This window comes from Amyelois transitella, chromosome 25 (genome assembly GCF_032362555.1).
Source record: "Amyelois transitella isolate CPQ chromosome 25, ilAmyTran1.1, whole genome shotgun sequence".
Taxonomy (NCBI): Eukaryota; Metazoa; Arthropoda; class Insecta; order Lepidoptera; family Pyralidae; genus Amyelois; species Amyelois transitella.
This window is the reverse complement of record NC_083528.1, coordinates 6,992,478-7,020,419: the sequence shown is the minus strand read 5'-3', so window position 1 is coordinate 7,020,419 and position 27,942 is coordinate 6,992,478. Positions and strand designations below refer to the sequence as shown.

General features: G+C 36.9%; 1 protein-coding gene across 1 annotated transcript in view; it reads left to right on the top strand.

Annotated features, from left to right (window-relative positions):
• The window catches only part of LOC132903373 (uncharacterized), a 36,464-nt gene that overhangs the window by 6,148 nt on the left and 2,374 nt on the right, over positions 1–27,942 (top strand). Inside the window, exons 2-4 of the mRNA XM_060951460.1 lie at positions 22,658–22,841; positions 23,856–24,029; positions 26,505–26,558. Of these exons, the coding sequence (XP_060807443.1) occupies positions 22,725–22,841; positions 23,856–24,029; positions 26,505–26,558 (345 nt within the window). The 5' untranslated portion in view covers positions 22,658–22,724. The remainder of the gene's footprint in view (positions 1–22,657; positions 22,842–23,855; positions 24,030–26,504; positions 26,559–27,942) is intronic.

Genomic DNA, 27,942 nt, shown 5'->3' with positions numbered 1-27,942 from the left:
AGTCAGCTGTCTGTACATATATTGTCAAAATCGTAACCTCATTTTTTTTGGAAGTGAACGAATAATATAGCTAGGCTAGCAACCTGTCACTATTCGAATCTCAATTCCATACATACATACATACATATCGTCACGTCTATATCCCTTGCGGGGTAGACAGAGCCAACAATCTTGAAAAGACTGAATGGCCACGTTCAGCTATTTGGCTTAATGATAGAATTGAGATTCAAATAGTGACAGGTTGCTGGCCCATCGCCTAAAAAAGAATCTCAAGTATGTAAGCCTATCCCTATCTCAATTCCATCATTAAATTTATACAGTTGAAAGTGGCCTATCAGACTTTTAGAGATGATTGGCTGTGTCTACCCCGCAAGATATAAAGACGTGATTATGTATATGTGACTCAAGACTGAAATATGTTACTCAATACTCAATTATATCATTAAGCCAAACAGCCGAACGTGGCCCATCAGTCTTTTCAAGATAGTGACTATGTGTATTATTAGTATTTACGTAAAGATTTATCATATTCGGTTCAGTATTTTCGGAGATTGGTCTTCACAAACAAACAAATTTTCCAACTTCTTTACAATATTAGTTTAGAAGTTTGATGATAATGCTTAAAAATCTTAAACACTTTTGTTCCCGATTATACTTTACTTGGTCTAGACAGTATAAAACGCTGATGTAGCCTAAACGAGCAATTCTAACCGCCATTACTAATATTAAGGTGAAACAATACATTCATTCATTCGTATAATCACGTTTTAGTTTTTTTAGACGATGGGCTAGCAACCTGTCACTATTTGAATCTCAATTCTATCATTAAGCCAAATAGCTGAACGTGGCCTATCAGTCTATTCGAGACTGTTGGCTCTGTCTACCCCACAATATATATATATATATCGACGTGACCATATGTATATATGTAGGTATATATGTATGTATGTACTATGTACATATGTATGTATGTATATATGTATGTAAATATGTATGTATGTAAGTATGTTTAATTTTCTCAAACAGGCTCGAGGTCTCATCCGAACCCTGGGCTCCTTTCCAAAGACTTTTAGAGAGCCCTGTAAAAATATACTCCAAAAAAAATTAACCCATCGGAATGATAGATCCGATTAAATTATACCAAGTTACCTTAATTTTTCAATATTCTACCTTCCCACCTGAACATAAAGTTTAATATTACTTACCAGTAACTTACATTCATCCCTTGAAATTGAGGTAGTAAAAAGTTTTGTTGACTTTGAAAGTCCGAAGTTTTGGATATACGCGTCGCGAACGTACATTTTTCTCACCGACTGATCTCAACCTTTCCGCACAGGTATAAAGCATGTTTGTTTGTTTGCGGTAATCTCGAAAACTAGGGAATTGTTTTTGGAACTTTCATCCTTCGTCTGAGATATCTTATTGATAATTTTGCAAAAGGCGACTATACTAGTAGAACATACATAAAATCCCGCCTCTTTCCCGGAGGGGTAGGCAGAGACTACCTCTTTCCACTTGCCACGATCTCTGCATACTTCCTTCGCTTCATCCACATTCATAACTCTCTTCACGCAAGCTCGGCGGTTTTATACTAGTTAAGCAGTAGTAGTACTATACTAGATGATAGTCTTATAAACTTGGGATTCTTCCTTTAGGCGATGGGCTAGCAACCTGCTACTATTTGATTTCAGTCTTTTGATGGCTGTTGGCTCTGTCTACAGACGTGATTAAATTAGCTCTTAAAATGTTAAAACACATGAAAGATAAGGCCGCCTTTCCCGTAAATTGCGATATAAATATAACTATTTGAATAATATCTACATCACAAGTAGATATCACAAAATATATTCTGAAGGTGACTTTTTTATTAAAAATAATTTGGCGAAGCAAAAAGGAGTCCCGACATAACGTTTAAGCAGTCTCGTTTGAGGCAACCCTAATGAAATTGTATACCTACCCACGGGCACCGTTTATTTTTCTCCAGAAAGATAAATAAAAACCCATCGACATTTCTAGACATTTCTTGTGACTTTTGACAATTTCTGGCGACTGTCCGATCGTTGCCCTTCGTCCGGTTCCCTTTGACCCTTTTGATCTAATTCGGGATTAGTTTAATACGTACATACATTTGATTTTTATTAACATTAAACTAATAAAACTAATAGAGTGCCGTGTGGTTTCCAGCACCAGTAGAAAAAATAATAGGAACACTCCCATCTCTTTCCCATAGATGTCGTAAAAAGGCTTATAAACTTGGGATTCTTCTTTTAGGCGATGGGCTAGCAACCTGTCACTGAATCTCAATTTTATCTTAAAGCCAAATAGCAGAACGTGGCCTATCAGTCTTTTAAAAACTGTTGGCTCTGTCTACCCCGCAAGGGATATAGACATGATTATATGTATGTACCTATGTATAAAATAGTTGGAATTTGAAATACATTATATGTGCATAGGAACTCTTAGTTCAGTGGTCATCGTAATGTCAGCCTTACATTTCGAGGTCCCAAGTTAGATTCCCAACTAAAAAACAGTTTAATTATTGAATTACGAGAAAAATTTAATACTTTTTATTGGTTTTTCTCATGCTTTTTAAAACAGTTAACAAATACCACGTTAATATAATTAATTATTCTGCTAAATACCACTTTGCAATATGATCTCTCTTTCAAACCGGTAATTCTAATCCATCCAAAACCCATCACAGCAACCATTAGGACCATAATTTCCTTGAAATCGGTCAAAATGCAATGTTTTAAGTCTGAGAAAAATGAAAAAAAAAGCCATATGCGGGTATATTCTGTTGCGGGTGCCAAGAAGGGGGGAAGGGGGTATCCCCTCCACCCGCCTGGAAAACTATTAACTAGAGAGTTTATTTATGTGTAGAACGCGCGTTTGTGGTCCGGCAAAATTGCTTAGATTGGTCACTTAAATGTAAGTCTTGTTACTATTGGCTCTGACTATCCCGTAGGAAATAAAGAAGTGGTAGGTTATATCAGATCAGCCAAAAAGGTCATCGCAAAAGATGATATGCGAGCCGATGGACTGAAATCCGAGGACGCCGAAAACCGGACCAAGTGGAGAGAAAAATGTCGGAAGGCGTACCCCGGGCCCCTAAATACACTTCTGGACCCTGGGCCCCGAAACACTTCTGTCGAGGGTGCAACCGGGATGACGCAGAGATGAGAGAGAGAGAGACATTTTATCAGCCTTCTGGCGTATACGTCTTTACAAATGTGGAGCCCGGATTTTGCTATCGTGACTACAATCCTAAAATCGGTAAGTCTCGCAACTTTTGCATGTGAATCTAACCTTCTCGTATATAGAGTTATGGTTAGACTGTTTCCTGATTGTATAGGTTTAATTAAGGACGTCCTGGTAAAAGGTTAGGTCAAAAGTACACGAAACCGCCGAGCTTGCATGAAGAGAATGTGGACGAAGCGAAGGAAGTATGCAGGGATCGTGGCAAGTGGAAAGAGGTAGTCTCTGCCTACACCTCCGGGAAAGAGGCGTGATTTTATGTATGTATGTATAGGTTTTCTTACGATGTTTTTTTTTCACCGTCAGAATGTTTTGCGAAAAACTAATGAAAAGACATGATCTAAGGACTGGAAAATGAAATACGTAATTCAAATGAGCGGCTTTATTCTGAAGTTTGCTCAAAACATTTGAAAGATAGGTTGACCGCCCCCTATTAGTCACCTCAATGTGCTTCCTCACGATATTTTCCGTCACTTTCAAAAATTAGTTAGCATTCAGACGAATACATGAACTACTTTCAGACAGGTATAACTTTTTGTACTTAATCAAGTTGGAAATACGCCAAGATGATGAAGAACAGTAGAGTGCGTACGAACCTACAAAACTAATGTAGGTTACTATATCTTAAAATTATCTTTGGAGTACATAGTAAGCTTTTTCTAGAGTCGGCAGTCGAATCGGTATCGAATCGGTTAAAATGCGTGATGCGCAGAAAGGCACAGTTTCGAATCCCACCTCGGCTATACCTACCAATGACTATTTTCGAAGGTACATTAGTTTGAACACTAACCGATGCTCTTACGGTGAGGGAAAACATCGTGATGGAACCTGCACATTCAGACAACTGGACAGTTTAACCATGATCCAATACTGGTTAAGTTTACCTGTAAAAGTTACGGAGGTCAGGTGGAGTCTTCATGTAAAACCTGACTCACCCAATCCAGAATCCATGATAAAAAAAAAGACTTAAAGCCTGTCAGTCAATTTATTGTAATTTTATTAACTTTTCCTTCAATACAAATCTTTCATACATACATATGGTCACGTCTATATCCCTTGCGGGGTAGGCAGAGCCAACAGTCTTGAAAAGACTGAATGGCCACGTTTTCCACAAATCTTTCAATACTCATAAAATCAGTCAAGTACTAACCGACTGCATCGAATGTAACAACATAAAGCATATCAATGAAGATGAGTAACGATCGTATTTGATTGGGTTATAGCTTAGTAATGGAGCGATGTGAATAATGATATTCTGCCCCAAATCCTATTTGTTTTATCAAACTTCCTCTAACAGAACACAATATTTTATGGTCCGATACATTTACATACATATAATCACGTCTATATCCCATCGCGGGGCAGACAGAGCCGACGGTCTCGGAAATACTGAACAACTGTATGGTTGCTGTATGGCTTATTAATGGAATTGAGATTCAAATTCTTCTGTTGCCCTCTTAACGAATAAAAAACACAGTGTGTATTAGCTATCTTCTCTTCTGATGCAGATTGTAAGAGACAATCAAGGGAAAGGCGACTAAAGATGAGATTCTTCTTTTAGGTGATGGGTCACCTGTCACTTTTTGATTCTCTACAGCTGAACGTGGCTGATTTCAGTCTTTTCGATACTATTGGCGCTGTCTACCCCCATTAGGGCTTTTTTAAGTACGTATGTAATATTATTTATTGTACGCCTAAAGTAATATAAAAATGTACATATTTATTGTAATATTTTTTTTTATAATCATTAATTTTTTTACCAATTTATAATTATATTTTAATTTTAATTCTACACATCGCTAATACTAGAATTAAAATTAAAATTAAAATATAATTGAAATATAATTTTAAAAAAATTCTATATAACATACCTATTATTAGCATAATGTAGTGAAAACAATAATTTAATTTTATTTGTCCCGGCAACACTTCGCGGGCAATTGGCCCCATTCCCCGGGCCCGCTCGCGATTTATCGCCATTCCGCCATTTTTTTTCCACCAAAATGATAGCCGTGGTTTGCCAAGTGCAGTGTAAATCACAGATTCACATTTTTATTTTGAATTACTTGGTCTTATGTATATACATACATACATATGGTCACGTCTATATCCCTTGTGGTGGTGCAGGGGCGAGTTGAGGGTACTGGACCTCGAGGCAGGTCACCCATGAGGTGGACAGATCAAATGAAATCAGCACTGGGTGACCCTCTCTGTGAATGCTCCAGAAGGGCAGCGATGCGCGAGAGTGGCGAAGGATTGTGAAGCGAGCCACTAACCCTTCTGTGCGACCATGACCACTCCGACAAGAGTGTAACGCATAAGAAGAAGAAGATATCCCTTGTGGGGCAGACAGAGCCAACAGTCTTGAAAAGACTGATAAGCCACGCTCAGCTATTTGGCTTAATGTTAGAATTGAGATTCAAATATCGCCTAAAAAAAGAATCACAAGTTTGTAAGCCTATCCCTTAGTCGCCTTTTACGACAAGTGTCCATAGTATAGTAGTAGTATAGTGACCATATGTATGTATGTAATAAAAATATATCCTATATTAAACTAAAGTTTTATAAGTAAGTACATATTGTAACGCTTTCTCTCTCTATTATTTTTACTCTACTCTCAAGTTTTGATGTGTGTTCGTGTGAATTATTGCATGTGAATAAAGTTTGATACGTAAAAGTCGGTGACGGGATCCATGGTTCCAAGTTTTCGCCTCAAATTATGCCCCAACGGACTGCTGAAGTTTTGAAAACTGGAGAAATAAGGTGTTGACGTGTAAAAATCTTATTCAAATAAATTTTGCAAATAAAGTACCCGAAACCGCCGAGCTTGCATGAAGAGAGTTATGAATGTGGATGAAGCGAAGGAAGTATGCAGAGATCGTGGCAAGTAGAAAGAGGTAGTCTCTGCCTACCCCTCCGGGAAAGAGGCGTGATTTTATGTATGTATGTATGTTTAACATCATCCGTGTAGCAAATGTAGTACGCTTGTCTGTTTCACAGAAGGTTCCAGGTTCGAAATCCGGGTAGGGCATGATGGAAATCGAACTTTTTCTGATTTATAGTATCGTTGAGTTGGTATCTCGTAACACAAATCTCGAACTAACTTTGAGGCTAACTCAATCTGTGTAATTTGTCCCGTATATTCTTATTTCATTATACCTTTCATTCTTGAGCCGTGTGGTTTCTGGCCCCATTAAAAAAAAGAATAGGACCACTCCATTTCATCCCATTGATACCGTAAAAGGCGACTAAGGGATAGGCTAATAAACTTGGGATTCTTGTTTAGGACGATGGGCTAGCAACCTGTCACTGTTTGAATCTCAATTCTATCATTAATGCAAACAGCTGAACGTGGCCTATTGGTAGACATTTCGAGACTGTTAGCTCATGTCTACCCTGCAAGAGATATAGATGTGAATATATATCTATACTAATATTATAAAGCTGAATAATTTATTTGTTTGTTTGAACGCGCTTATCTCAGGAACTTCTAATTCGAATTTAAAAATTCTTTTTGTGTTGAATAGACCATTTATCGAGGAATATAAATGGTCAATTCAACATCACGCTACAACTATTAGGAACAAAGAAATAATGGAAAATGTGAAAAAAAAAAACGGGGAAAACTATTCATCCTTGAGGGCTTCAATAATGCCCAAAATAACTATTCCACGCGGACGAAGTCGCGGGCACAGCTACTATGTATATATTTACTGACACGCCCGGATCTGATTTATGTATATAGCTTGTATTTCTATGCATGCAACTCTTTTAAAACATAACCCTCCTTTTGTAATCGGGGTAAAAGTACTGGCGTTAATGTATCCGCAGCGATAGATCACTCGACAGTGTAGCAATAAAATGAATCATCTCACAATGCAGTTAAGTTTTGATATTTCTAACTTATTCCGCCATTTTGTATTTCTGTTTTAGCATTTTGCAAAATAAACTGTGCTTGCGACCAGCGATCTGTCTCCGTTTTAAAATTCGGTCGGATTTCAAACTTTGGCGTTGCATTATACTGTTTATGGATAATGCAGGTATTAAACGCGCACGTAACATACATATGTACATACATACATATGGTCACGTCTATGTCCCTTGCGGGGTAGACAGAGCCAACAGTCTTGAAAAGACTGAATGGCCACGTTCAGCTTTTTGGCTAAATAATAGAAGTCACGTCTATATCCCTTGTGGGGTAGACAGAGCCAACAGTCTTGAAAAGACTGAATGGCCACGTTCAGCTATTTGGCTTAATAATAGAATTGAGATTCAAATAGAGACAAGTTGCTAGCCCATCGGCTAAAAAATAATCCCAAGTTTGTAAGCCTATCCCTTAGTCGCCTTATACATCCATGGGAAAGAGATGGAGTGGTCCTATTCTTTTTTGTATTGGTGCCGGGAACCACACGGCACTAATACGTACGTAACATACCTTTATGTTATCACGGACGTTTCGAATCATGGTAAAATGATACGAAGTCACTGAGATAAAATAAAGGTACGTTACGTGCGCGTTTAATACCTATATTAAAACAAACATACATACATATTCAGGTCTTAATCCCTTGTGGGGTAGCCAGAGCCCACAATCTTGAAAAGACTGATAAGGCCAATATCAACTATTTGGCTTAACGATAGAGTTTAGATTCAAATAGTGACAGGATGATAGCCCATCGCTTTAAAGAATCTTAAGTTTATAAGTCACCAAAAATGAAAAGGGTGTGAACAGATTGTAAAAATCAATTAAAAGAAAAAGTAATAATAAACTTAGGATTGAGACGTGTTCTTTCAGTATTTTAGAGACACGTGACTCTGTCTATCGCGTAAGGAATAGAGACATGATAATGGAAATAAATGTTCTTTTAATTTTATAAATGACATAAAATCTGAACGCAACAAATTATTTGACCCTATGTTAGTTACTGATCCAACCCCTGCGCATTGCACGCGCGACGTCGTTTTTATCGCGCGAAAAACTATCGCTGTGTCGCTCTTTTATTATAATGTGAAACGGGACTGCGATAGTTTTAATCGCGCTATAAGAACGGCGTCGCTCGTGCCGTACTACGGCGGCTGGAATATAAATCTGTATTGCCAGTAATAAAAAAAATACATCTGAGTTATTACCAAGCCCTACATAGTTATTTCCTCATCAAATTCATAGATAAATATTAGAAAAATGACGGTAGATAAAAATGAAGACATCAGTGGCCAGTTTTTTAACAATGTTTACGAGCCTAAACGTTTTATGTTTGTTTTACGATTTTTTTATTTATTACTTTATTGCCTTAGACATAGATTGGATAAGATTCTCGGGGAAATAATTTAGTTTTTACATAGAAAGATAAAATATTGCTATTATCCTGAAGGCGAAAGCGAAGGAAGTATGCAGAGATCGTGGCAAGATGAAAGATGTAGTCTCTGCCTACCCCTCCGGGAAAGAGGGGTGGTTTTATGTATGTATGTATCCTGAAGACGGAGATCACATCTTGCCACGATCCCTGCATACTTATTTCGCTTCATTCACATTCATTAGTCACGTCATTCAAGTTCCTCGGTTTCGGGTAGGCAGGTACTTCAAAAAATTTATATCATATGTATGTGGTTAGAAAAAAGAATAGGACCACTCCATCTCTTTCCCGTGGATGTCGTAAAAGGCGACTAAGGGATAGGCTTATAAACTTGGGATTCCTCTTTTAGGCGATGGGCTAGCAACCTGTCACTATTTAAATCTCAATTCTATCATTAAGCCAAATAGCTGACCGTGGCCATTCAGTCTTTCCAAGACTGTTGGCTCTGTCTACCCCGCAAGGGATATAGACGTGACCATATGTATGTATGTATGTGGTTAGAAATATCGATGGAAGAGAAATGCGAAGTCAGGACTTGAAAGGACTGACAGGCCACGTTTCGCTGTGTGGCCCAATTTAGTCCAAAGGTTCGACTAGCAGAGAATGCCTTGTGGCATTAAGTCCACCTGTTGTACATTTTACCTGCGTAAGGTTTAAATAAATAAATCAAATTTCAAAATTCAGTTCATATTCAAAATTCTATTCAAATTCAAAATTCAATTCAAATTCAAAATTCAATTCAAATTCAAAATGCAATTCATATTCAAAATTCAATTCAATTCAAATTCAAAATTCAGTTCAAATTCTTTCTTTTCAATTTTTATAATAAATAATTATATAGATAAACATCTAAAACCCAGGCCAATCAGAAAAAGTTCTTTTCTCATCATACACTGGCCGGGATTCGAACTCGGGACCTTCGGTGTCACAGACAAGCGTACCACCGCTGCGCCACAGAGGCCGTCAATAGTTTTCAAGAGAATAAAAATCCCTAATGTATTAAAAAATAAAGTCTTAATTTAATTGAACAAGCCCTAACGACTAAGCGTTATATTATAATTGCTCAATTCAATGATAATTAGTTGGTCTTACCTTATATAAAGCATTTACTATTTTGACATCTTTAATTAAGGAAAATTACCAAGGCTATCAATTTATTTTCCAATTCTGTCAATGTCATCTATTATTGAAAAGGTCTCGCTTCCGTGTTTGAAAACGTTATGTTTTTAACATATTTTTTTTATTTATTTATTTATATAATATAGTCACGCCTATGTCCCTTGCGGGGTAAACAGAGCCGACAGTCTTGAAAAGACTGATGGCCACGTTCAGCTTTATGGCTTTATGATGGAATTGAGATTCAAATAGCGACAGGTTGCTAGCTCATCGCCTAAAAGAGGAATCCCAAGTTTATAAGCCTATCGCTTAGTCGCCTTTGATGTAGACGTAATTATATGTATATATGTATGTATGTATATATGTATGTATGTATGTATATATGTATGTATGTTGAAACCACGCGACGCGGCCGTGACCAGCCAGTCAAAAAAATACTAAACATTCATCATTTTGCCAACACCCAAACAACAGCCTGATCTAGATTGGACGTCTACCCCTCCCCCTCCCCGCCTAGACATCCAGGCGCCCATCAAGGTTGTCTCGGAGGTTGAGTGGATTGATCTGCGGACTGATCTGTCGATTTATCTGACTGTCAATCGGGTGTAATGTCGGTCAATACGGTGAGATAAGCGCGCTTAATGTTAGGTTTTCAGACTTCAGAAGTCTGAAATTTTTCTGAATTTGTGGTCTGATACTTATATTATTTGTCTTGTGTATGACTACGTATGTTTCTCTTATTGATGTCATAAAAGGCGATTATAGTTATAAGCTGTTTCATTTCGGATTAAGACAATATCGTTCCAATTTCTAAGGTCAAAACCATGATTTTATAAAAAATAATATTTCGACCAGCACTATCGTCAGAATTACCTATGATTAGTTACTTATATACACATAATCACGTCTAAATCTAATTGCAGGCTAGTCAGAGCCAACAGTCATAAAAAGACTGTTAGGCCACTTTCAGCTGTTTGGCTAAACGATAGAATTTGATCAGTCTTTTCAAGACTGTTGGCTCTCTCTTCCCCCCAAAGAAATATAGACGTGACTGTAAGTATGTAAATTTGCAGTACATCATTGTAAATGTAGTCGCTGGTAATAACTAGTTTACATAATGACGTCACGATTCGAGTGACAAGTTCGAGGTTAAGCGTGACATGACTCGTGACCGTGACGGTGAACACGGACTGACACGTTCATACCTAGTTATCTATAATGCTATCTAGCACTTTCCGGGGCTTACTGTCCAGTCTTAAGACCTAGGTATGAAAGTTAAATTCGTGAAAATTTACAAGTAGGTAGTTAGGTCAATTTTTATTTTTATACTGTAAGTCACTGTACCGCCGAGCTTGCATGAAGAGAGTTATGAATGTGGATGAAGCGAAGGAAGTATGCAGAGATCGTGGCAAGTGGAAAGAGGTAGTCTCTGCCTACCCCTCCGGGAATGAGGCGTGATTTTATGTATGTATGTACGGTAAGTCATTTATCTGACATATATAAATGTAATCACGTCTATATCCCTTGCGTGCTTTACATAGCCAAAAAAAATTCCAAGTTTATTAGCCTATCCCTTAGTCGCTTTTTACAACATCCATAAGAAAGAGATGGAGTGGTCCTTTTGTATATAGTATATAATATAATGACAATGAAATATATAAATACTGCATTTTAAGAGATTCTAGGATGTGTGTTTTTGTAAGCTAATATTTTAGCCACAAACTTTTCAATACCGTTATGATTACATCCCTTATTACGTCACTACCCGTGTGACAAGGTTAGCGGTCGAGGTCAGCCGTTACGTGACCCGTGACGGGGAACACGAGTCGACACGTTTATACCTTATTATTACATACATATGGTCACGTCTATATCCCTTGTGGGGTACACAGAGCCAATAGTCTTGAAAATACTGATCGGCCACGTTCAGCTATTTGGCTTAATGATAGAATTGAGATTCAAATAGTGACAGGTTGCTAGCCCATCGCCTAAAAGTAGGATCCAAAATTTTAAAGCCTTACCCTTTATCACATTTTACGACATCCATAGGAAAATCAATGCACATTCCTCCACGATTTGGATTTATAAATCGACGTCCGGTGAAAATGCTGCGGTGTAGTTTGTACAGCCACTTCTTCTACTGTAGATATATTTAATTAGATTTAAGTGATGTGACATCAATAACTGATACATTGTTTCCAATTTAAGTATATAAATCTATCTGTTCTATTCTAAAGCGACATTTTGGTTCTATAATTTTAATCAGTGCCAGGAACCACACGGCAAAGCTTGTTTTGTTTATATAGTTAACTCACTTGTTGCGAGCTTTGCAGGTGGTATTCCGTCTAAAGCTATTTATTATTGCTTTTGTACAGTTTTTGTGCTCCACCGAGCGTGTCAACATGAGAAAGTGCCTTTACAATATTATATCGCTTAGCTTGGAAACGTCTTACGTATTTATATTTATTTATTCTTTATGCACGGCATAAACTCCCGTTCCCGGCACTAGTACAAAAAAGAATAGGACCACTCCATCTCTTTCCTATGGATGTTGTAAAAGGCGACTAAGGGATGGGCTTACAAACTTGGGATTGTTTTTTTAGGCGATGGGCTAGCAACCTGTCGCTATTTGAATCTCAATTCTATCATTAAACCAAATAGCTGAGCGTGACCTATCTCAGTCTTTTCAAGACTGTTGGCTCTGTCTACCCCACAAGGGATATAGACGTGACCATATGTATGTATGTATGTTATTCTTTATTGTATTTTTTTTTCTTTACTTGTATATTGTATTTACAATTAATGCTAATCTATCTAACAGTCTGTGCCGTTTGGTTCCCAGCACCAATAGAAAACAGAAAAGTACGTAAAAAGCGACTAAAGGATAGCCTTATAAACTTAGGATTCTTCTTTTAGGCGATGGACTAGCAACCTGTCACTATGCGAATCTTAATCTCGACATTAAGCCAAACAGCTGAACGTGGCCTTTTAGTCTTATTAATACTGTTAGCTTTGTCTACCCCGCAAGGGATATAGACGTGATTATATGACTGAATAATACTCCTCTTTATCAAATTGTTCCGTTTAACACAGACTTTCTTCACAAAAACCTTGTTTTACTTTCAAATGGATCATTATTGATCGACTCTTGTAATTGGCAAGTTTCATTCTGATGGAGCGCTTTTTCTGTTTACTCATTCAGTCAGGAAAATATTTAACTGCTAACTTTGTTGCCCACGTTTTTATAGCTAAGGTTAGGTTCCCGGTTAAAATACGGAAAAGTATTTAAAAAAAAAACGGGGAAAATTATTCATCCTTGAGGGCTTCGATGATGCCCAAAATTACTATTCCACGCGGACGAAGTCGCGGACACAGCTAGTTATTTTATAAATAGTGATAACGCGATGGCTCTAATGCTTTTCCATAAAAATTCACGTTTAATTGCCCGACTCGTCCCATGGAGTAAGGCATTCCTGGTGAGGGTATTACATACATACATATAATCATGTCCATATCCCTTGCGGGGTAGAGAGAGCCAACAGTCTTAAAAGGACTGATAGGCCACGTTAAGCTGTTTGGCTTAATGATAGAATTGAGATTCAAATAGTGACAGGTTGCTAGTCTGTGAAGAATCCCAAGCTTATAAGCCTATCCCTTAGTCGCCTTTTACGACATCCATGGGAAAGGTGAGGCTATTAGGGTATATCAAGTGATGCACAAAATGCCCTATCGTTTCATGCAATCAAGCAAACCAAGCGACCACAATATATATGTATGTACATTACCCCCTATTATTTTCCCTTAAAAAGGGCGATCCATAAATGTGTGAAAGTTAGAAGTGTAATGTGAAAAAATTCCCTTTATGGGGGAAATGTTGCCATTAGACCCATAACAGTAAAGTAACATATATTTAATTAGCAAGCATAAGGAAAGACTTATATGAGATTGAGGAAACGGTTTAACTTGAATTCCTCACATGATAAAGTTTCTGTTCTTTTTTTTAGGTACCGACTTTAAAAAGAACCGACTTTTGTGCCGTGTGGTTCCCGGCACCAAATAGAAAAAAGAATAGGACCACTTCATCACTCACCCATGGATGTCGTAAAAGGCGACTAAGGGATAGGCTTACAAAATTGGGATTCTTCTTTTAGGCGATGGGCTATTAGAATCTCAATTCTATCTTAAAGCCAAATAGCTGAACGTGGCCTATCAGTCATTACAAGACTGTTAGCTCTGTCTACCCCGCAAGGGATAAAGACGTGATTATATGTATGTAGGTTTAAAAAGAAGGTTCTCCAATCAACTTTTTCATTATCTAAGTTTGTTTGTTTGTTAGCTATTCACGTGTTTACTACTGAACCAATATTCTTATAATTTCGCATATACGTATGTAATTAAGAGTCTGGTATAATTTTTTTCAAGATTTTCGTCTCTATAAAAACTAAACTAAAGATTTGCGAAACACCTTTATCCTTTTGTAAATGGCGCTAAATTCGCGTGTGTTAGTGGCTCTAAATGCTAAGGTTTTTAAAGTTATATTAAATTAAACGCTTTGGGAAGTAAACAAGTTTCACCAATGCAAAGGCGACCTTCGATTTTTAGATTAAGACAACAGTCTCTTAAAGAAAGTTAATCATTGTTTTGATTCAGGTTTTTCTCAAACTGAGAGTTATTATTGTAGAAGGGGCGAAGGAAATTAAAAGGTAATAACAATTAATGATCAGGTGAATGATAATTAACTTATTAATGGGAGTTTAAGTACAGGGGAGAACTAACTTCTATTCTGATCGGGTAGTGAAGAAAAAATTTGCGTGCCGCCTGCTTGTGCAGATCGTAAAAGCCAATCAAGGAAAAGGTTATAAACTTGCAATTCGTCTTTAATCTGAACGTTGCTCTGTCTATACCGTAAGAGATAAAAACGTGATGTAAATATGTATTTGTAGTAGTACGACCTCTGTGTAGCTCAGTGGTAGTACGCTTGCCTGTGACACTGGAGATCCCGGGATCGAATCCCGGTCAAGGCATGATGAGAAACGAACTATCTCTGATTGTCGTGGGTCTTGGATGTTTATCTATGTAAGTCTTCCTCCTGGCTAGGAGGAAGAAGAGAACATTACATATTTTTTGCCAAAACAACAAATGATCATTGTATAAAACAAAAAAATTATTAACTACAAAAAAACTATTGATAAAAACAAAAGACTAACAAGAGACTTGAAAAAAATATGTAATGAGTAAACAGACAAATCAATAGCCGCTTTATATTTAGAAGGGCCTATGAAATAATGCATGAAGTAACATGACTTACAGGGAATGCAGGTCAGTATTTAACATGATGGAAGGCTTTTACTAAATAATACGTACAAGGTCATTTGTATCAAATCAAATTATAGGTACTGATTTTTTATTTGTATACTCTATCTTAATAAATTTGCCGTGTGGTTCCAGGCACCAATAGAAAAAAAAAACAGGACACCACCATGGACGCACCACTCCATCTCTTTCCCATGGATGTCGTAAAAGGCGATTAAGGAATAGGCTTATGAACTTTGGATTATTATTTTAGGCGACGAGCTAGTAACCTGTCATTATATGAATTTTAATTCTGTCCTTAAGCCAAATATGTTTACATATATACATATAATCACGTCTATATCTCTTGCGGGGAAGACAGAGCCATCAGTCTTCATGAGACTGATCGGCCACGTTTAGCTATGTGACGTAATCGTCTTCATGATGGAATTGAGATTCAAATAGTAACCTGTCAGGTTACTATCTTATCGCCTACAAGAGGAACCCCAAGCTTATAAGCATATCCCTAAGTCGCCTTTTCCGGCATCCATGGGAAAGTTATAGAGTGTTGAAGACATCGGAAATTTCAAATCCAATCTTAAATTTATTTTTATATATATCTACATATATATATATTTTTTTTTTTTCCTTTTTTTGACAAATTAGGTACACCGATTGAGCTAGCCTCGAAGTAAGTTCGAAAATTGTGTTACGAGATACAAACTCAACGATACATACATACATACATAAAATCACGCCTCTTTCCCGGAGGGGTAGGCAGAGACTACCTCTTTCCACTTGCCACGATCTCTGCATACTTCCTTCGCTTCGTCCACATTCATAACTCTCTTCATACAAGCTCGGCGGTTTCGGGTACTTTTGACCTGACCCATTACCAACGATACTATATTTAATAATGAATACTTATATAGATAAACAACCAAGACCCAGGCCAATCAGAAAATGTTCTTTTCTCATCATGTCCTGGCCGGGATTCAAACCCGGTGTCACAGACAAGCGTACTACCGCTGAACCACAGATGCCGTCAAAATGTTGCATTCCGCTCAACATTAGATACCTAACTCTGTGTGTTCTCATTATTCATTACTCCGAAACTCGGTCGAACTATATAGGTACCTACTTTCGACATAACAAATGGATATGATAAAGCAACGTGGAACTTTTTCTGAATTAACTTGAAAGTAATATTTTATGAAGCGCCGTACACTATTCCCGGTGCAATTGTTCAATTTTTGTTGTAACAATATTTTGAATGTTTCTATTAAGTTAGTTTTACATTTGAAATATTGTTAAAGTAGATACAGGTTATTTCTCGTTGTAAAAACTTTGTACATACATACATAGATAAATCACACCCCTTCCTTGGTGGGGTAGGCAGAGATAACATCTTTTCACTTGCCACGATCCCTGCATACTTCTTTCGCTTTATACACATTCATACTCTCTTCATGCAAGCTCGTCGGTTTCGGGTACTTTTGACCTGACCCAGGACGTCCTTAATATGATCAAGATACGTTCGTCTACTCCTTCCCACTCCGACCTTTCCCTCCACACTCCCCTTGTATATTTGTTTAGTCAACCTGCTTTCATTCAGCCTCTCCACATAACCAAACGATCTTAACATAATTAATTTTCCAGGAAAATTAATTTCCCAGGAAAATTGAAGTAATTCGCGGAAGGAAAAAGCAAATTAAGATAAAGACGAACTGCGGAACATAAGCTAATCTTATTTATAAAATTCCCGTGTCACAATGTTCGTTCCCGTGCTCCTCCGAAACTGCTGGACCGATTCTCATGAAATTTTGTGAGCATATTGAGTAGGTCTGAGAATCGGACAACATCTATTTTTCATACCCCTTAGTGATAAGGGTTGTCCACCCTTAGGTATAATTTTTTTTTAACTAGAAATTACTTAAAAAATCTTCATATGGCAAAACAACGTTTTGCCGGGACAGCTAGTTCTTTATAAATATGTATATAGGATGAAGATGCCTTATTTAGTTGTGTAGATAGCAATAGGCTTAAACAGGGATCGCCCACGGCGGGAAAACCAAGATATAGTGTTTCTGGATGTGTTAAAAGAGCTTTCATACATACATAATCACGTCTACATTCCTTGCGGGGTAAACAGAGCCAACGGTCTTGAACTGATTGGCCACATTCAGCTGTTTGGATTTATCATAGAATTGAGATTCAAATAGTGACAGGTTGCTAGCCCATCACATCAAAGAGGAATCCCAAATTTATTAACCTATATCCCTGGGAAAAATATGGAGTCAAATTCAAATTCAAAATATTTATTCATTATTATAGGATACTTCATATCGCTTAATAATTATCAAATCTTTTGGTTTCACAACATTGGTTGACGTGAAATAAATTAACAACACTGCACTGCAGTATTTTCTTCAACAACGTCAACTTCACGTGTTATGGGGCCCGCAATTTGAGCACATCTTGTCACATCTAGTAAATGTTACTCTGTGCCCTTAAACAAACTCGCCTCGGGGTATAGCCGAATTTAATAGAAGCAGGATAACGACAGCGTGGGCTCACCCCTGCTATAAATCGCAGGTTCTAATCTCAGGAAATTTAGTTTTAATCTGAATTTGGTGGGGGAAGGATTTAATTTTTATTATAGTTGTACAAAAATTGAAACTAAGTTTTGAATAGTTACCTAAATGGAATTTGTTTGGTGAGTAAAATTCCACGTCTTTTTTTTGCCTAACGTTCTGTTCCTACAAGATTTTTATATACAAGGTCCAATGTTTGATTCCCTGTCAGATAACAATTAAAAATAATGCTGTTTTAGTGATTTGGGTATAAGATTCGTGTCGTATGGTTCCCGGCACCTCAGAATAGGAACACTCCGTATCTATCCCGTGGTTGTAGTAAAAGACAGCTAAGGAAAAGACTATTAACTTGGAATTCTTCTTGTCGGCGATGGGCTGTTATCTACTAATTGAATCTCGATTCCTTCCTTCGAGTCATTGCGGTGGCTTTTCAGGCTTTTCAAGACTACAGACGAAAGATAATAAGAAATATAAAAATTTCAGCGTTTATTCTTGATTTCTAAAAAGGAAATTCTTTGTCGGTACAAAATTGTAGAGAAACGCAAAAATGCGCCGCGCCTAGAATAAGTTATAAGCAATGACGCACTTATACATATTTTCGGATCTTTTTTCTTGTTGAACTTCCTTCTACGTTTGAAAATTTTACAGTGCCATTGTTTTAAATAAATAGTTTTCCTTTGTTTTAAAAGTCTTGATCGAAGAATGTTTAGATGTGATAACCCAAAGTTCTGTAAGTTTGTTCGTAAACGTCAGCTTTAAGAAGCTCAGACGATTAAAAGTTTCCCATCCATCTACATAAACTCTTTAACGTTACCCAGCTTTTACTGATTTAAACTTTTGCGTTGTATTATATATACTATTTACTTAATAATATAAGTATTAAACGCGCACGTTACGTACCTAAGAGTACCCGAAACCGCCGAGCTTGCATGAAGAGAGTTATGAATGTGGATGAGGCGAAGGAAGTATGCAGAGATCGTGGCAATTGGAAAGATGTAGTCTCTGCCTACACCTCCGGGAAAGAGACGTGATTTTTTGTATGTATGTAACGTGCCTTTATTTCATGTCGGACGCTTCATTATATATTTTCTATTTTAACATTCATTTATTTCAAAATGTATGTATTTACGAGTATGAATAGGAAAACTGGGTTATAAACTTAGGATTCTTCTTGTTGGCTATGGGCTTGCTCCCACTATTTGAACCTCAATTCCATCGAACTAAACGTGACATTTCAGGCTTGTCAAGACTTTTGGCTCTGTCTACCCCGCACGGTATATAGACGTGACGATATGTATGTATTGAGATTTAATTAATATTACATAGTATGTAATACATACGCACATATCATAATGTAAGTATGTAATAATTATATACATATACAAACGTGACGTGTATATATGTATGTGTATGTGTGGCGCTTTTTCGGGATTTATCGCTTTCTCATCAGAGACAGTTGGCAACACTGTACCGCCAGTCAATAACGTTTGAGGGAAACGGGGGAAAAGACGGACTCAAACTGGGGCGAAGCCATCAATCGGCACATTAAAGTAATTGTCAGCTTTAACCATTTATTTCTGCAGTTAAATATGTTTGTAAGTTCATAACGGCGGTTCATTTATTTAGTAAACTAAACATACATATTTAACTGCGGTTTATTTATTTCAGATTAGATTAAGGTACATTAAGTTTACATACCTACAAAAATACATATAATCACGTCTATAGCCCTTTCGGGGTAGACAGAGCCAACAGTCTTGACAACGCTGAAAGGCCACGTTCCGCTGTATGGCTTAATGATAGAATTCAGATTCAAATAGTGACAAGTTGCTAGCCCATCGCCTAAAAGAAGACATCCCTAATTTATTAGCCTAACCCTAAGTCACATTTAACGACATTCATGGGAAAGAGATGGAGTGGCCCTATTCTTAAGTGGCGGGAACCACACGGCACTATTCTGCAGGAGTAGGAAATTCAGAACTTCTATTTGAACTTAATCGATGGAGCATCTCATCAACACTATGGATAGCACCACTCCATCACTTTCCCATGGATGTTGTAAAAGGCGACTAAGGGAATAGTTGCACAATCTAATGCAAGCTTCCATGGTCTGGTTGCGAAGAAAACTCTTTCCATGCTGATACATTATACATACATACATAAAATCACACCTCTATCCCGGAGGGATAGGCAGAGGCTACTTTACTACTATTTTTAAGCCATACAGTTGAACGCGGCTTGACGAAAATATGGGTTTACAATTTCTTAAAACCCCTTCTTCAGACTCACAAATCCATAGTTTATAACCTCACAAAGGTAATTCTGTCAAAGGTCAATGTCTGGAACGTAAAAACAAGAGTTTACGTATCACAAACATCCCTATATCTACTTTCACGAGTTTGATATCACTTCTATATTGTGTTTGCTATTGTCGGTTTTCTATAGATTGTTATAATCTGATAATGTTTCAACCTACTTCTAAAAGAAGATGGATGTCAATTTGATTAATTGGCTTATTATTTATTTTTTACTATGATTTAAATAGTGACAGGTTGCTAGCCCATCGCCTAAAAGACTCCCAATTTAATAAGCCTATCCTAAATTGCTTTTACGACATCCATAGGAAGAGATGGAGTGGTCCCATTCTTTTTTTCTATTGGTGCGGGAACCACACGACAGAATTCTTACATTAAGCCAAGCAACTGGTGGCTCTGTCTACCCCGCTAGGAATATAGACGTTATTTTATGTATGTATGTATGTAAAAACGTATAATATCTAGATCAGAAAATCTTCAGAATAGATTCGCGTAGAACTCGTAGCGTCCGTAGCAGTAATCGTAGACGTTTGCTACGATTTGCTACGAAATACATTATAGTCACTTTTTTACGATTTGCTACAAAATAAATATACAAATATACATACATACATATGGTCACGTCTATATCCCTAGCGGGGTAGACAGAGCCACTACCAGACTAATAGGCCACGCTCAGCTGTTTGACCTAGTGATAGAATTGAGATTCAAATAGTGACAGGTTGCTAGCCCATCGCCTAAATGAAGAATCTCAAAATTATAAGCCTATCCCTTAGTCGCCTTTTACGACATCCGCGAGAAAGAGATGGAGTGGTCTTATTCTTTTTTCTAAAAGTGTCGGTAACCACACATCACATACATTTTCAATTTACAATTACCGTAAATTTCCGTTCCCGTGGGAATTTCGGGAAATCCCTCTCTTAGTGCACCTTCAGAATACATATGGAACCTTTACATACCACATATAACATTTCTAGAACCAACGATTTGTGTAGGTATGTCAAACAATCAACTTCTCCAGAACTCTTTTTAACCGGCTTCAAAAAAGGGCGGTTCTCAGTTTGACCTGTATGTATGTATGTTTGTTTATCGGCGATTATCTCCAGGATATTTGACAGGGTTACAAGTTATTAACCGATTTCAAAAAAGGACGATATCGATTGGAGGCGGTTCTCTTTTTACTAAATGTATACTTCGATTGCGAAAATTTAATTCCATGGAAATATAATTATACAGATTAAATACCAATTTCAATCACATAACTTAAACAGCTTACAAACTTAAGTAATTCAAAATTAGTTTAATAGTAATGTTTTCTAGGAATAGTTCTCAAGTTGCTCGCAAGTTTATACCTATTAGTTATAAATTAACTAATATTCAAATGATTTGTGGTTTGGAGAAATGATATTTTTGTTAAACGGGATAGGTTATAGAACGACGACGACAAACGACGAACGAACATATCTTGATCAAATTATGGACGTCCTGGTAAAGGGTCAGGTCAAAAGTACATGAAACCGCCGAGCTTGCATGAAGTGAGTTATGAATGTGGATGAAGCGAAGGAAATATGCAGAGATCGTGGCAAGTGGAAAGAGGTAGTCTCTGCCTACCCCTCCGGGAAAGAGGCGTGATTTTATGTATGTATGTATGGGATAGGTTATGGAGGTCAGATGGAAGTCACTTCATGTATAGATAGAGTTTTTTCAGCTGGTCCATCTACTCTTACTAGTGGCAGATTTGTTTATAAGAGCGTTTCGTTCTGTTCTTTAAAAGGAACGCTAGCCTCAAGGGGGTTAAGTGCTTAAGTAGTTTGAAGCTTTTTGAAAAATATATTAGATGTAACTTCAATTAATTTATTGAAATGTAAAACGATGTAAAATAGTGCCTGCGAAGCAGTCTATTTACTGAATAAAATATTGGTTTAATTTTTGACACATTACACAAAGCACAATGTAATTAATTGACATAGGAATCTGACATTTACCATATCATGGTAGTTAAAGGGATCTTCATGAGAAGTGAGATTCCCATGGAACCTGGTCATCAAATTTGATCCATATACACATATGATATTTTCCACATTTTTTATAAAGATTCCGCTCCAAATGTTTACCCGAGCGGTAATAAAAATTTTGTCTAAAGTTAGACGATGAAGTTGTAGCGGGAGCGATGATTCGGCTCGATCGCCACCAAAGGGAAGATCTTCCGCCAGGCTAGGTGTTATGCCTGGGGAACCGCGCGACAGACGATGTTGTATCGGAGGTTGCATTTATGCTCAATCCATAAAAACTTTGAAATCGCGATTTAGATTCTGCGCTGCTATTGGTTGAGCGCGTCAATTTCTTCGCGATATTTGACAGTAGTTGTTTTGATTGGATGTTGTGACGAGTGGCGTAGAGATGTCGCCACAAAGTAAAACATGGCTACTCCTCATATTCTCTAAACAATCATCCAACCTATGTAGTATATGTATGTTTATTTTATATACAGTATATATCTATAGTCATACTTATGTATGTAAACTATATTATATGTAAGTGTATAAAGTAATCTACTATTCATATTTTTACTATTATTATTTTTTTTTACAGTCATTGCACCACCCGTACATCCATCTCAGTTTGGTCCGAAGGTTCAACTAGCAGAGAATGCCTTGTGGCATTAAGTCCACCTGTTGTACATTTTACTTGCATAAAATTTAAATAAATAAATAAATAAATATTCCAGGCGCGGAGATGTCGCGTTGGCGCGGATTCGATGGCGCCGGCTGAGCGCGCTCGCTGGCTAGGCGCCCATGCGCGCCTGGCTGCTCGTGTGTGCGGCGCTCGCGCTGGCGCCCGAGCGAGCGACCGCCGCGCACCCAATAGACTCCGAGCGCTTAGAGCGCATCAAGTCTCAGATTCTAGCCAAGGTGAGACACTCGACTGTAGTACTGTTAGACACCTTCTTTACTAACATTGACCTTGTTTCAATCATGGCCGTGTGTTAGGCGCATGCGCTGGCGCCCGAGCGAGCGACCGCCGCGCACCCAATAGACTCCGAGCGCTTAGAGCGCATCAAGTCGCAGATTCTAGCCAAGGTGAGATACTCAACTGTTCAACACTTTCTTTACCAACATTGACTTTGTTTCAATCATGGTCGTGTGTGAGGCGCCCGAGCGAGCGACCGCCGCGCACCCAATAGACTCCGAGCGCTTAGAGCGCATCAAGTCTCAGATTCTAGCCAAGGTGAGACACTCAACTGTAATTCTGTTAGACACTTTCTTTACTAACATTGACCTTGTTTCAATCATGGTCGTGTGTGAGGCGCCCGAGCGAGTAACAGCCGCGTATCCAATAGACTCCGAGCGCTTAGAGCGCATCAAGTCTCAGATTCTAGCCAAGGTGAGACAATCGACTGTAATACTGTTAGACGCTTTACTAACATTGACCTTGTTTCAATCATGGTCGTGTGCGAGGCGCCCGAGCGAGTAACAGCCGCGTATCCAATAGACTCCGAGCGCTTAGAGCGCATCAAGTCTCAGATTCTAGCCAAGGTGCGACTTTCAACTGTTACACTGTCGGGCAGACATAATCTACGAGTATGTTGGACTTGATTCGTTGACACCCGAGCAAACAGCCGTTGACAAAGACTCCTGATTTATCAAAAAAAAAAAAAGAATAACCTGTGTTTCTAAAATAATAGTGAATAGCTAGTAGCACTGGAGGTGAATTGGATTATACCTTATTCTAAGTACTTGATCTTTCCAGTTATAGATCAGAAATATGACACCAAGACTCTGACCGCTTTGAGGAGATAATATGTTGGAATTCTGTAACATGTTCTCTTTATTACATTCTGATATTTCTAAAACAAGTTCACTTCACCTTAAACCAGTTAAGTTACCTTCTACATCTATAATATCATCACCATCACCTGTCCACAGCTGGGGATGTCGTCGCGGCCGACGCCGCAGGGCGCGCCTCCACACGACGTGGTCAGACAGATCCTGGCCAGAGCGGCAGATCCTGTCCCTCGCCACGAGCATCACGAGGAACACTCCGTCAGGGAGATCATAGCTATAGCTCATAGAGGTAACGATCAGGAACACATTGCAAAGGTTATTTAAATCATAAATAAAATTATACTCTGCAAAAAAAAACTTTGACGTAATTGACCAAAAAGAACTGTATTGAAGGAAGATCGTAACTAAAGCTCATTACAAGTTACAATCAGATAATCATTGAAGAGGTTACAGAAAAACTGTTCAATATTTTTTCTGATACTAAAGAATTTATCAGAATCGATAAAAACACTTCTGAACATTATACAGATCATAGCAATATCTTTTAGAAGTATTTAACAATCAGAAAATCATTGCAAAGGTTACACACTATACAACTTTCTACTCTTTTTTTTTCCGAAAAGAACTTTGACAGAGATGTCCACGAATAAAAGTTTATAAAAGAAATCATGGACAATCATTACAACAATCATAATGGAGCTTACTTTTAAATTTGTCATCATCATCAATATCGTTATGAGAGAATTTACCAAATGGATTATAATTATGATGGAATAGATCATAATTATTTGTAGTATTTTTAGGAGTACTTTGTAAGATAAATTGCAAAAGTTCCTTAATGATGACTTTAAAAACTATCAAAAAATTAATGATTAAGTTAGGGTTTTCTATAACAACACCCTTATCTAATTAAAATTCACTACTCTGTTGTTCTTAATCTTTTTCGCCTTTAAATTTAATACAATCATTAACGATATGTGAAAACTCTTGATTAGCATCTTGTCTATGACTCGACACCATATTAATTTAGACACCAAATCCATCTTCTTTAGTTTCGTGATTCTATCAACTTTGATCCACTCTTCCTTCATTAAATTCTTCATATCAAAAGATGTCTAAATCAAATACTTCTCTTACTTTATTATACTTACGTAATACTCTGTGACCTAGACCATCTGCATATTCAAATTCAGCCTACTTGGCAGTTCTATCTTAACGGTAATGATCCGATATCAATTTCATAAATGCTTAAACATTTATTTATCTTGCTCTGCGCCAACGCCAATCTCCTGTTTGGTTTCCTTCCACCCAAAGGTCGACTGGAAGAGATTGCATTAGCGATAAGTCCGCCTTTGTACCATCTCCGTCTGTTTTGTGCTGTTTTGTATGTTTTACTCTTTTGGTGCAATTGTGAGAGTTTTATCTATCTATCAATTTCTATTGTATATCTAAAAGACTTATTATTAGTTCTGTCTGAATCAGATATTCTGCGGTAACGTTCTAATTTCATGTCATCCAAATAAACGATATTATTTCACTCTACGGATGCGCGTTGTTGATTATGCTTCTTCTATTTTAATTTAGATTTGAGGTGATTTTACTATTAGTAATTATTTTTATAAATTACACATCTTACACATGATAATCATTATCTGTGGGTTACATCTGCTTGTTATGTTCTGACGTTGGCTGGCAGAGTTAAGATATGAAGTTAAATTTCACTTCTAACTTTGGTCGTATGTCGAAACATTTTTAAATTAACACGTTTATCTTTTTATTGTCAAATTTTTTATCAGAGTTTGTTTGTTTGTTAAATTTAATTTTTGATTTTTATCATTAAGAACTTTAATTTCATTGAATGTCTTCAAATTACTGGCTGGTGATTTGATTGATATTCTTGTTTTTTTTTAATTTAATTACTTATTTCATTTTTTTTTATTTGTTTTGTATTAACCCATTAATTTAAGTGTTATTTAACGTTCCAACTTACTATTCAAAATATTTGGTAAAAAAAAGCATTAATGCAGCTTATTTTACTGATAAAATTATGTGTGTGGTTTTGCAAGCGAAACAAATATAGCCCATTTCTTTAGTGAAAAGTTCATTTCTAAATAATTACATTAAATTTAATATTTTATATGTTTTTTTTTTGGTAGTTTAAAATTAATTTGTAAATTTATTTTCTAACGAAAAGACGTAACAATATTGTTTGTCTATATTTTTGTTCCTGAAAAAGAAATGGACTTTAAACTTTTATATTAAATTATATTTGTTGTTTACTTATTTATTGACTAAATAGTTTCCTAAATATAAGATTATCTCTAAGTTCAAAATGACCCATCTTTTGCTTGTAGTGCTATCACAGAAATCTGAATAAATGTTCAGAGTTCTGCGATAGCAATAAAAAAATATGTACATATTTCTCAATAATGTTGTGTGCAATTACTTTTTGTGATCTTGTTATTGTTGTGTTAACATGTTTAATCGTGCGATTTCTTTCCGTGTAAATGCATTTTTTTAGTAGTTTCAGAAGGCAGGGATTTTATTTAAAGATTTACAGGATTTTCTCAGCAGAACCTCTCAGATTTAAATCGCGGAAGATGGATAAAAATTCAAATTTTCAAAGGTAATTATGGTTAATTTTAATAATCGTCTATGAGAAACTTTTTAAGCAGTATCTTTTAAAGACTGTTTGCCTTGTCTACCCCGCAACGGATATAGACGTGGTAATATGTGTGTATGTAAAAATTGTAAATAAAATCCATAAAAAAAATATATTGCATTTTTCAGATTATCGCTTCACATCGTATGATACAGTTCTACAAAAGATTCTACGTTAAAATGGTGAGTGTTACATACGTTTAGTCACGTCTGTATCATTTACGGAGTAGACAGAGCCAACAGTCTCGAAAAGACTGAAAGACCACTATCAGCTGTTTGGCTTCATGATATAGTTGAGATTCAAATAGTGACACATTGCTAGCCCATCGCCTAAATCAAAGAATTCCAAGTATAGTTCCCAAGCCTATCCCTTAATCACCTTTTACGACATCCACAGGAATGAGATGGAGTGATCGCATTCTTTGTTCTATTGGTGCCGGGAACCACACGGCACCAACATGTTTAACACGATGTTTTTATTACTTTCGTTTCTTAAAACCTTATCTGTTCCACCGCTGACACTCTCAATACCTCTAGAAAACAAATTAAAATTGAACCACAACTCCTATGCCATTTAATAGCTATATACCAACGTTGCAACTAAAAATTTCGTATTCAAACACATTAACACAAGACATAAATAAACCTTTATTGTCGCCGACCCGTCTTTGAATCGCTCCGACTTGGCATCGCGTCCACATGCAGAAAATTGGATACCAAGCTATTAAAATTACTGGTTAAAATAGGCCAATAAATGTCATAAGCCAACTATAGAGAAATTTTATTTACATACATACATACAGGCACGTCTATATTCCTTGCGGGGTAGAGAGGGCCGACAGTCTTGAAAAGACTGATGGGCCACGTTCAGTTATTTGGCTTTAAGATATAATTGAGATTCAAATAGTGACAGGTTGCTAGCCCATCGCATAAAAAGAATACCAAGTTTATAAGCCTATCCCTCAGTCGCCTTTTACGACATCCATGGAAAAAAGATGGAGTGGTCCTATTCTTTTTTGTATTGGAACCAATGGCACAATTAATTTTTATTTTTTGTTTATTTACTTATTTATGTACACAGAAGATACTAATTTTAGACGATGGGCTAGCAACCTGTCACTATTTGAATCTCAATTCTATCCTAACAGCTGAACGTGGCCTATCAGTCTTTTCGGGACTGCTGGCTCTGTCTACCTGTCAAGGGATATAGACGTGATTATATGATGATGATATTTATGTGTGTGTAATATGGATGATACAATTTTGCAGTCAATATTCATTCGTATACTGAGACATGTTTTAAATTTTTCACGAGACTAGTTGCTACGCTTACACACGTTTATTTCAAATCGTTATCCCTAACGGAGTAGACAGAGTGCCCATCACTTACAAGAATCCTAAGTATAATAATAGCCTTATGAAAAAAATTTGCAAAAACATAGTACCTATACCAAGAAGGACATAGGGCAAAAGTTACCTATAATTTATCGAGGTTAATGTATGTTATCAATAAAGTACATGCGTACTTAAGTTACATATGTATATGAGTACACATTACATATATATT